General features: G+C 42.4%; 2 protein-coding genes across 11 annotated transcripts in view; one reads left to right on the plus strand and one right to left on the minus strand.

Moving 5' to 3' along the window:
- The window catches only part of LOC142487227 (uncharacterized), a 90,046-nt gene extending 86,946 nt beyond the window's left edge, over window positions 1–3,100 (minus strand). For 4 of the 7 annotated variants that reach the window (XM_075586125.1, XM_075586121.1, XM_075586120.1 and 1 more), the window contains exons 1-3: window positions 2,964–3,100; window positions 451–614; window positions 207–269 (exon numbers count right to left, since the gene is read on the minus strand). In XM_075586125.1, the coding sequence (XP_075442240.1) occupies window positions 207–208 (2 nt within the window). In that variant the 5' untranslated portion in view covers window positions 209–269; window positions 451–614; window positions 2,964–3,100. The remainder of the gene's footprint in view (window positions 1–206; window positions 270–450; window positions 615–2,963) is intronic. The other 3 variants (XM_075586122.1, XM_075586119.1, XM_075586123.1) reach the window with 2 other exon arrangements.
- Window positions 3,101–3,164: 64 nt separating this feature from the next.
- The window catches only part of LOC142487228 (uncharacterized), a 154,116-nt gene continuing 145,143 nt past the window's right edge, over window positions 3,165–12,137 (plus strand). For all 4 annotated transcript variants that reach the window (XM_075586126.1, XM_075586127.1, XM_075586128.1 and 1 more), the window contains exons 1-2: window positions 3,165–3,255; window positions 11,957–12,057. The gene's annotated coding sequence lies outside the window, so the exon portion shown is untranslated. The remainder of the gene's footprint in view (window positions 3,256–11,956; window positions 12,058–12,137) is intronic.

Below are 12,137 nucleotides of genomic sequence, written 5' to 3' on the forward strand. Positions count from 1 at the left end.
CAGTCACTGAATATCGCAGCGCTCTTCAGAGTGGCGGCCCTCATGGTGTTCAGTAAATGCCATAGGGGCACTCAACTGGTTATAACATGTCGCTGCCTGTAATACACTTCAGTCCTTAAAGTGTTCATTTAATACACGTGTGTTGTGCTCCCTGCCCTTCCAGCAGCAAAGGAAGCGACTCATATCATGGGGATACACATACTTACATGGCACCAAAAGGGGTGTTGATGATGAGCAGCTGCTGATATTTCCATGTTCATCTTTCAAAACTTAAGAATATAAAAAAAACACACAAAAAAAACATTATCCTGGAATTAAAAATCACATCACAATTTTTGAAGTGTAAATTAATATTACAGACCCATTGGCAGGGGGGGAGGGAGGTTAAATTAAAAGAAACAAATCCTTTTTTACAGACCCACAGAACCGCTATTTTTGTTACATTCTTACTGTTGCACTTTTTGATGATTGTTTTTAATGTCAGGCGCAATGTTTTTTTTAACCCACTTCCACAATTGCCTCTGGCAACAATAAGGGCTATCGGTCCCAAGCAAGATGAGTGAAATCCATGAGACGTGACGATGCGATGACTGAGCAAGAGAGACTTGGCCAATCTGAAAAACAAAAAAACACAAATGACAATCAATATTTATTTATATAATGTTTTACTAGGAAGTAATACATTGAGAGTTACTTCTCGTTTTCAAGTATGTCCTGGGCACAGAGTTATGATGACAAATACACGGTTACATAAACAGCAACCAGCGCAAACACATATATACATAGGAGTCTACTTATCCAAGTCTCCAGGTGGCAACACTAGGAGCAAATAGGAACCGGATTTATGAAAAGGAATAAATCTGCCCAATTTTTCTCCTGCACCCGGGAAACTTTAATAATAGACTTCATAAATAAATAGCATGCAACTGCCAATGCGGACACACACACACGCATACACTCAATCATAATACTACACACAGAAAACATTAAACAAAAATAAACTGAAATGATAAAAGGGGATACATATATAGGAAACACAGAAGGCATGTCACACCGCTCACTAATTTAGATATAGATAATACTTAATCTGAAAAGTATCAAAAATGGGTGCTACCTATGTACAGTAGTCAATAGTATTAACAATTGAGTGAAAAATGGTGACGCATCACCAGATCACTCACAGAATGTACATTTGTGGTGCACTCCACACTAATAATTTTATTTGATTTTTATAGTGACTATACAACGTGAAACACAAAGGTGAAAAAGTGAAAAATATAAAAATCTTTAAAAACTAACACGTGGTGTAAATGTAGCTGATTCCAGTTATATTTAGTGTAAATCTGTATAAGACTATCCTCTTGCTCAAATTACAAAATTAAGAGTTTTACACACAGTCGATCACCAAACAATCTGGCAATCAGACTCATATAACATAGCCCCAGCAATCAGATAATTCCAGCATGAAATGAGAACAACACAACGCCCGTGTAGACTGCAGAGTCTCTGATAAACCGTTACTCTCAGAGGTATGTATGCAGGGTGGAGGGGGGATTCCCTAATCTACTAAAACTACCATATGAACGCTGTTTGAATTCAAACAGCACAGCTCCAACATCGCTGTCAAGTTTTACTTGGGAGTCCCTGTAGCTAGTGATGATGAACATAGATATAAACTCTGCAACATAACACTCTGTGTAATAAGCATAGAAGTACTTAGCTATGTTTAAACGCTTGGACGCTGCATCTCTCATGGATCACGGCTACCCGCCCGCATCCAGCATACATTCCGGGGCTCCGATACACCAGGAACCAGCTACACCACGTGATGTTTGAATTCAAACAGCGTTCATATGGTAGTTTAATAGATTAGGGAATCCCCCCTCCACCCTGCATACATACCTCTGAGAGTAACGGTTTATCAGAGACTCTGCAGTCTACACGGGCGTTGTGTTGTTCTCATTTCATGCTGGAATTATCTGATTGCTGGGGCTAGGTTATATAAGTCTGATTGCCAGATTGTTTGGTGATCGACTGTGTGTAAAACTCTTAATTTTGTAATTTGAGCAGGAGGATAGTCTTATACAGATTTACACTAAATATAACTGGAATCAGCTACATTTACACCACGTGTTAGTTTTTAAAGATTTTTATATTTTTCACCTTTGTGTTTCACGTTGTATAGTCACTATAAAAATCAAATAAAATTATTAGTGTGGAGTGCACCACAAATGTACATTCTGTGAGTGATCTGGTGATGCGTCACCATTTTTCACTCAATTGTTAATACTGGGGATACATATATACACACACACACACAAAAGGGAAAGTAACACCAAAAAGTTGCAATTTACTTTATTGGTCCAACATTTCAGCTACCCAATGGAGCCGTTGTCACCCTCCCCAGCAGTGTGGCTTATACCAGTTATATTTGCTCCCCAATTCCTCACACTGATGTATGTATGTATGAGTCTGGAGAAACTGTTACCCAAATCCTTTTCTATACCTTAACATTGAAGTAAAATAATAAACCCAAATGATTTTTAAAAAAAAGGAAGAAAAAGCTAAGTTAATAGTTTGCCATTGTTTACAATAATAATAATAATAATAATAATAATCAGCGATGTATGACCAATAACTGATTACCAATTATCACTGAAAATGATATAAACAGAATGAGGATTGTTGCAAATAAATCAATATTCGCCTTGTTGTTGCAACATTAAATAACTAATGAATAAGAAACAAGTAAAATCAGCAACAATATGTACAGTAAGGTAATACATAGGCAAGAGTTATAATAATAATAATAAAGAACATTAATAATAATAATAAATAGCACTGATAATATAACTATTTACAAGTTATAACAGTAACAATAATAAATAACCCGTCTCCCTGTTTATATTTATGTCTAATTAAACACAGCCGTAATTATAACAATAATACACTATTATATTAACCTCTCTCTCTCGATCACACAGCAGGTGATAACTTCGGACTCGCGGTTGTTGTGGGGACACAGATAAGAGCCGGACCGAGTACTTCCGGCTCAAGCGAAATTGACGTCACACTGGAAGCCCTTTTCAGTAGACCCCGCCCTCTGTACTGACGTCACATCCTCCTCGCTCTCCATCCCCTTGTTCTGTACGTCACATCCTCCCCCCTCACTGTTCTGGACGTCACATCCTGCTCTCTCCTTTCTGTGCTGTGTGACGCCGGGAGCAGGGAGATAAACACACAGACAGTGAGAGGGTAAGAGACACACTCATAATGTCTGCACGTGTATATAAAGAGCGCGCGGTACATGTATGCACCCACCACCCCTCTCACCGTGTTTGTGTATATTTATATATATATATATATATATATATATATATATATACACACACACACACACACTCACACTGTGTATATATACACCCTACCCTCTGTGTGCGTCCATCCCCACCCCCCCCACCGTGGGTATATATGTAAACCTCTCCCACCGTGTGTATATATATATATATAAACCTCTCCCACTGTGTGTATATATACCCCACCCCTCTCACTGTGTGTGTGTGTGTATATATATATATATATCTATATATATATATATAGTGGTTGACAAATCACCAAAAAGTCTACTCGCCACCTAGTACCAAACGTGTGCTGCTTGGGCCAATATTTACTCGCCCGGGGGTTAAATCCGGCGAGCAAATGTATAAGTTTGTCGAACACTATATATATATATATATATATATATATATATATATATATATATATATATAATCTATCCCTCACTGTATGTATATATACCACCCCTCTCACTGTGTATATATACACCCCCCACCTCTCTCACTGTGAGTACGCGTGTGTTTGTCTATATATATATATATATATATATATATATGTACCCCCACCCCTCACTGTGTGTATATATATGTATACCCCCACCCCTCTCACTAGATACATACTGTATATAACACCCCACCCCTCTCACTGTGTGTATATACACCCCCACCTGTGTATATACACCCCCACCCCTCTCGTGTGTGTGTGTATATATAAAACACACCCTCACCCCTCTGTGTGTATATATACCCCCCATCCATCTCACTGTGTGTATATATACCCCCCACCCCTCTCACTCTGTGTGTATATATCTATATAGATATATACACACACACATATATATATACATATATACATACATAACCCCCCCTCACTCTGTGTGTGTGTGTGTGTGTGTGTGTGTGTATATATATACACACACAACGGGGTAAGCTGCGCCTCTACCACAAACATAATTCTAAAAGGTGCTAATAGTGGACAATAAAAATCCCATATGCAGTATATGGGATATAATACAGATTCATTCAACTGAGAGAAGAAATACCAGTCCCTTCGAAAGTCCCAGATGCAAAGGAATTAATGTCCAATTCCGGGCATAGGCTGCTTTCTAAGTGCGAGAACCACCTCCAATAGGAATCTAAAAGAAAAAAGAGGAAAGCGCACGGCCCATAGTGTAAGATTGTTACACATTTATTACAAAAATATTGGAGAGGGGGTTGGAAAAAGGCTCACAAACAAACAGAATAAAAGAGCAATTTGTGAACATTAAAGTCACCGCCTGCTGGAATGGGTGCTTCAAGCAGATCCTCCACGTGTGTCCTTTCAGCAGAAGATAGAATCAGCCGTCTGTCTGCTCGTAGTAAGAGCTGAACTTCCGGATACACACGAGGGACTCTCCGTTTCCTGAGTCCCGACAGCCTGAGCGCAATAAGCCTCCCACACCGCCAGCCAATTGCAGCAAGGACACGGTCTGGCCAGGTACCGTCCCACAAAGATTATGCTGCCTGCTTCTGTCCTGACGCGTTTCATCTCGTCACGAGACTTTTTCAAAGGCAATAGATCTTGAGACACTCGGGATACCATATATAGTAGCTGGTTGCTAAGCAACCCGTTTCTACCACAGATGTTAATCGGATCCCTAATTCCCTGCATTAAAATACTGAGCCTGAAGTATACTATAGAAGTTAAATACAACCAAAGAAAACTATCATAACACTTATGTAATAACTTGCTATCATAGCTAATTATTCACAATAGGGGAAAAGGTAGACATACTGTATGTATATGTTCAAAAACATATATAAACCATTAAGGTTATAGGCCACATCAATTGTATTAGTATGTGCGTTGTATATGTACTTTCCTGTGGTTGCGGCCAACAATATGTTGGCCGCACTATACGCCCTCTTAGTACCCGATTTCCCGATAGTACCCGATTTTACGAACATGGGAGAAATATATCTAATGGTGTGACTAGTCATAGTATCTACAGGCACTTTGAATCGGTCCATAACAAGGATCCCAGTACTCTTAGAGTGATGGGACTGGAATATATCTCCCCACTCACCATGGGAGGAGACCGATACAAGGTGCTATGTAGACAAGAGACTTATTGGAGCTACTGGTTGGCCACACTGGCCCCCGGTGGGTTCAATGACTCTTCATGTGAGCACAGTTGTGTAGTTGCCCTCCCCTTTCTTCTTCCATTCCCACATGCTGGCTCACGGCTGTAGGGAACTATTGGCTCTGTTATTTGTGTGTGTCTCTGCTTCCGTGGTTCCATTTACATCCTGTAAACCCCTCCCCTCTTTCCGTTTCGTAAGTATACAAGACCATATATTTATCATAATGAATAATACATTTATACTACACAGAAATAAAGAACCATTGTTAAACCTTGTTCGTTGGACCAGGTGAAAAATATATATTTTTCACCTTAACCCCTTATACACCGGCCGGTGTGAGCTGAAGCATAAAAGATGCAAGACATCCCTTGATAATATCACATATAACACAGCGATCGGAAAAAACATACACTGAGCAGCAGCCTAGGTAAGAAAAGGGGGGTTAAAGTTTGAAATGGTAGCACTCTTATATAGAATAATCCCTATAAAACACCGTGTGGTAAGTCCCAGTATAGTCCATCATTGTCCGCACAATACTTCCAGTGTGCAGCATAATAAGAGGTAATCCACCTCCCCTGAACTCACGAACACCGGGACTCGCAGACAAGCGGGAGAACCGGCACAGCAGCAAGCGGCAATGGGGTAGTTCGTCTGTTTCCTTGGGCACCCCCTGCCTGACTGTCCTGTTTTGGTGCTCCCTGAGACCTGCTGTATTCGTGGCTCCATGGCTTTACTGTACTGCTGAACTACAGAGGACTGCTGTGTGTTGTGCCGCTTGCTGCTGTGCCGGTTCTCCCGCATGTCTGCCAGTCCCGGTGTTCGTGAGTTCAGGGGAGGAGGTTTACCTCTTATTTTCCAAGGTCCTCTGATACTTACAAGTAGATATTTATTTACTGCTGGGGGATATATCGCTGAGCCTCTGGGCTTGTTAGGAAATCTGGGATACGGATTGAATGTATGCTGCACACTGGAAGTATTGTGCGGACAATGATGGACTATACTGGGACTTACCACACGGTGTTTTATAGGGATTATTCTATATAAGAGTGCTACCATTTCAAACTTTAACCCCCCTTTTCTTACCTAGGGCTGCTGCTCAGTGTATGTTTTTTCCTATCGCTGTGTTATATGTGATATATTATCAAGGGATGTCTTGCATCTTTTATGCTTCAGCTCACACCGGCTGGTGTATTAGGGGTTAAGGTGAAAAATATATATTTTTCACCTGGTCCAACTAATAAGGTTTAACAATGGTTCTTTATTTCTGTGATAGTATACATGTATTATTCATTATGATAAATATATGGTCTTGTATACTTACACAGGAATTATAGTTGACGGTCAGGACAGGTTTTTGGGATTTCATTACCTCAGGAATTTTTTTTATGTTGTATATATTTTTTTCTCATTTTGCTTGAATAAAATTTTGTACTTTTTTTTTTTAGACGTACTAGAGTGCTGTTTTAAGGGCCCTGTTTGTTTCTTGTGTATATATATATATATATATATATATATATATACAGTGTTCGACAAACCTATACATTTGCTCGCCCTGGGCGAGTGGATTTAACCCCCGGGCGAGTAAATATTGGCCCAAGCAGCGCACGTTTGGTACTAGGTGGCGAGTAGATTTTTTTGTGTGGCGAGTAGATTTTTTGGTGATTTGTCAACCACTGTATATATATATATATATATATATATATATATATATATATATATATATAGTGTTCGACAAACCTATACATTTGCACGCCCCGGGCGAGTGGATTTAACATTGTGGCGAGCTCCTATTGGCCCAAGCAGCACACGTGTGGTACTAGGTGGCGAGTAGATTTTTTGGTGATTTGTCGACCACTGTATATATTTATATATATATATATATATATATACATGTATATATATGTATATATATATATATATATATATATATATATATATATATATATATATATATATATATATATACAGTGCTCGACAAACCCGGTCGCCAACTCGCCAGCTGCGATCGGATATTGGCTCGTGGCCAGTAGCTTTTCCCCTGCTCTGCAAAAACAAAATCCCCTGCTCGAAAAAAAAAAAAAAAAACCTCTGGCTGTGACGCGGCTTGGAGTTGCCAGGACTTCAAACCGCCCTTCCTTCTCTGCACGGGTAAGTAGTGGGGGGGGGGTTGGGGGTGCGCGCTGGCGCGTGCATCTGCTACTCCTCCTCCTATATATCCTCCTGTATAATTGTGTCACCTCCTGCTTACAAGACCTGCACTGATCCGGTCATGGAGAGGTTTTTTTGACAGATGCTTGAGGTGGGGGGGAATTTACTGCACTGTAATAAATATTTATATATACTGTACTGTTCTGGTGCTTCACCCCCCCTCCCTCCGGTGCTCCCGCTGCCCGCGCGGCTCAGGTGCTTCATCCCCGCTCCCTCCGGTGCTGCCCGCGTGGGTCGGGTTTTTCACCCCCCTCCCTCCGTTGCTCCCGCTGCCCGCGAGGCTCGGGTGCTTCACCCCCCTCCCTCCGGTGCTCCTGCTGCCCGCGTGGGTTGGGTGTTTCACCCCCCTCCCTCCGGTGCTCCTGCTGCCTGCGCGGCTCGGGTGCCTCTCCCCCCCTCCCTCCGGTGACCGCGCGGCTCGTGTCTCTCCCCCCTCCCTCCGGTGCCCGCGCGGCTCGTGTGTCTCTCCCCCCTCCCTCCGGTGCCCGCGCGGCTCGTGTGTCTCTCCCCCCCATCCCTCCGGTGACCGCGCGGCTCGTGTCTCTCCCCCCTCCCTCCGGTGACCGCGCGGCTCGTGTCTCTCCCCCCTCCCTCCGGTGCCCGCGCGGCTCGTGTGTCTCTCCCCCCTCCCTCCGGTGCCCGCGCGGCTCGGGTGTCTCTCTCCCCTCCCTCCGGTGCTCCAGCTGCCCTGTGTGTGTGTGTGTGTGTGTGTGTGTGTGTGTGTGTGTGTGTGGTATGGGGGAGAGAGAGAGGGAGAGAGGTATGGGAGAGAGAGAGAGGGTATGGGACAGAGAGAGAGAGAGAGAGGGTATGGGACAGAGAGAGAGAGAGAGAGGGTATGGGACAGAGAGAGAGAGAGGGTATGGGACAGAGAGAGAGAGAGGGGTATGGGAGAGAGAGAGGGGTATGGGAGAGAGAGAGAGAGGGGGGGTATGGTAGAGAGAGAGAGAGAGAGAGAGAGAGGGGTATGGGAGAAAGAGAGAGGGGTATACGAGAGAGAGGGAGAGAGTGTATGGGAATGAGAGAGTGTGTGTATGGGTATGAGAGAGTGTGTATGTGTGTGTGTGTATGAGAGAGAGAGAACGTGTAGGACACCAGAGGTACCCAGTCACCCCCCACCCAGTCAGTCAGTCATCCCCCCCACCCAGTCAGTCAAAAGTCAGTCATAGTCTGTCATCCCACCCCCTGCCCAGTCATCCCACCCAGTCAGACAGTCAGTAATCCCCACCAAGTCAGACATCCCATCACCCCACCCCCCCAATCACCCCACCCCCACAATCACCCCACCCCCCAATCACCCCACCCCCCAATCACCCCACCCCCCAATCAATCACCCCACCCAGTCACCCCACACCCCCAATCACCCCACCCAGTCACCCCACACCCCCAATCACCCCACCCAGTCACCCCATCCCCCCACAGTCACCCTCTCTCTGTCTCTCACCCTCCGTCTCTCTCACACTCTCTCCGTCTCTCTCACACTCTCTCTCCGTCTCTCTCACCCTCTCTCTCCGTCTCTCTCACCCTCTCTCTTCGTCTCTCTCACCCTCTTTCTTCGTCTCTCTCACCCTCTCTCTCCGTCTCTCTCACCCTCTCTCTCCGTCTCTCTCACCCTCTCTCTCCGTCTCTCTCACCCTCTCTCTCCGTCTCTCTCACCCTCTCTCTCCGTCTCTCTCCGTCTCTCTCACCCTCTCTCTCCGTCTCTCTCACCCTCTCTCTCCATCTCTCTCACCCTCTCTCTCCGTCTCTCTGTCTCACAATCTGGATCTGGATATCTTATTTACCCTGTATATCTTAACTGCCCTACACTACACCGAAATAACCTATTCTGCTTTCTTCCAGATCTGACTCAAGCTTCACACGGGAGACATCGGAACCCCCCCTAACCCAGAAGACAGGTAGGGAACACATCCCCTCCAATGTATAAGATTGCGGGAATGAGGGTACCTGGACATTGACGGACTGCAGATCAGGTAAGATCCCAGGCGGGATTGCTGCTTTAAATATTGTGAAGTGGGGACGTCCAGACACTGGTTAAGGGGTTCAGGAAACTAGTCATTCACATCTGGCTTTTTTTCTAGATTTGACATTTATACACAAGGACTAATTGTAGTATAATGTAATACAATAAATAAACTTATGTCAAAAACGAATGTTCTTACTAGGAATTTATTCAATTTATTTCATTTATGGTTTTTTTAAATGCGGGGCTGGGGGCGGGATTAGAGGCGGGACTAGGGGCGGGACTAAAGGCGGGGTTGGGGCGGGACTAGGTGGCGAGTAGATTTTTTGGTTCGGCGAGTAGATTTGTGGGTGATTTGTCAAGCACTGTATATATACACACACACCCCCACCCCTTTCACTGTCTATATATATATATATATCTCATTGTGCTCAACCTGAATAACTGAATAATAACAGGCTGGGTTTCTGACAAACTGGAGCAATATAATAACAGATAAAGGGCAGCGCTCCCGTGTTAAATGGTGAAGATGTAATGTCTTCTCCAGATCTGTCTCTGCGTCTCCTGCTGAAATCCTTCTCCTGGCTTCCTAATAAATCCTGTATTACTTACACAGTTCTCCTTCTCTCTTCTGCCTCTCCTTATATCTAGGGTTGCCACCACTCGGGTTTGACTCTGCTCAAGAATCTCTTCTATCTTCCCCCTTTGTATCTAGAGCTCTCTCCCACCTAAAATGTCTCTCACTTACTGCCCCACACCTCTGGAATGTCCTTCTCCTCAATATCTGACTGGCACCCTCGCTCTACATTTAAGGCCCATCTTAAAACACAACTCTTTAACAAAGCATATGGGTAGCTCCGCTGGCTGATACAACGCATCTTGTATCCATTTACCTTCACCCCTTGCAGAAGCACTTAACATAGCACCCTCTTACTGTCTCTGTACGTTCTCCCCACTTAGATTGTAAGCTCTTCGGGACAGGGACTCCTTTTCCTAATGTCTACTTTTATGTTGCAGCTCTTATTCCCATCATGTAATGTGTATTACTGTTGAAAATAAAGATTTACATACATTTAAAGATACCAGTGGTACTGTGCTTTATTTTAAGAAATAGCAAACTATTTTACTCAGCTTTTTTTATTTTTTTATTAATCATTTGGGTTTATTATTTAACTTCAATGTTAATGTGTAGATACCCACACATACATACACACACACACATACATACATACATACATACATCACTGTGAAGGGTTTGGGGCACAAATGTAACTGGTATAATCCGCACTGTTGGAGAGGGTGTCAAAGGTTCAAGTGAGTAGCTGAAACACGTCAGGCCAATAAAATTAATGGCAACTTTTTGGTGTTCCTATACCTTTGTTGATATATATATATATATATATATATATATATATATATATATATATATATATAATTTCCGTTTTATCCTTTCAGTTTATTTTTGTTTAATGTTATCCGTGTGTAGTATTTTGGTTGAGTGCATGCGTGTGTGTCCGCAGGTGCAGTTGCATGTTATGTATTCTATTTTGTTCTAGTGTTGCCACCTGGAGACTTGGATAAGTAAACCCCTACGTATATATGTGTGTTTGCGCTGGTTGCTATTTATGTAATCATGTATTTGTCATCATAGGTGCCCAGGATATACAGGCAGTCCTCGGTTATCCGACACAATATGTTACTCAAAATGGCGTTGGATACTGAAACGTTGTAAAGCGAAACACGTTTTCCCCTAGGAACACTGTTTAAATGAAAGGTTCCATTCCTGAAGGCATTTTTAACAGTAAAATACACCAAATATTTTATGCAGGCAATAAGATATGCAGCACACACAAATTATATAGTGTATATACTGTATTATATATATATATATATATATATATATATATATATATATATATATATATATATATATATATATATATATATATATATAATATAACATAATAAATAATATATTATATAGTATAATATAATATTATATATATGCTCTTACGACGCTTTGAAATGTTGTTTGTGTGTGTGTGTGTGTATATATATATATACACACAGACATACACACACACACACACACACACACACAACGTTACAAAGCGTCGTAAGAGCGTTGGATAAGCTGTTTTGGCCTTGTAAAAATGAATATAGGTATGCATTGAATAGCGTTGGATAAGCCATTCGTTGTAAAACGAAGCGTTGTAAAACGAGGACAGCCTGTACGTGAAAACTAGAGGTAACTCTCAATGTATTACTTCCTAGTAAAACATTTTATAAATAAATATTGATTGTCATTTGTGTTTTTTTTTTTCAGATCGGCCAAGTCTCTCTTGCTCAGTCATCGCATCGTCACGTCTCATGGATTTCACTTGTCCTGCTTGGCAACGATAACCCTTATCAGAGGCAGTTGTGGAAGTGGGTTAAAAAAACATTGCCCTTGACATAAAAATAAAAAAAAAATCATCAAAAAGTGCAACAGTAAGAATGTAACAAAA

The sequence above is a fragment of the Ascaphus truei genome, chromosome 2 (assembly GCF_040206685.1).
Source record: "Ascaphus truei isolate aAscTru1 chromosome 2, aAscTru1.hap1, whole genome shotgun sequence".
Classification (NCBI taxonomy): Eukaryota; Metazoa; Chordata; class Amphibia; order Anura; family Ascaphidae; genus Ascaphus; species Ascaphus truei.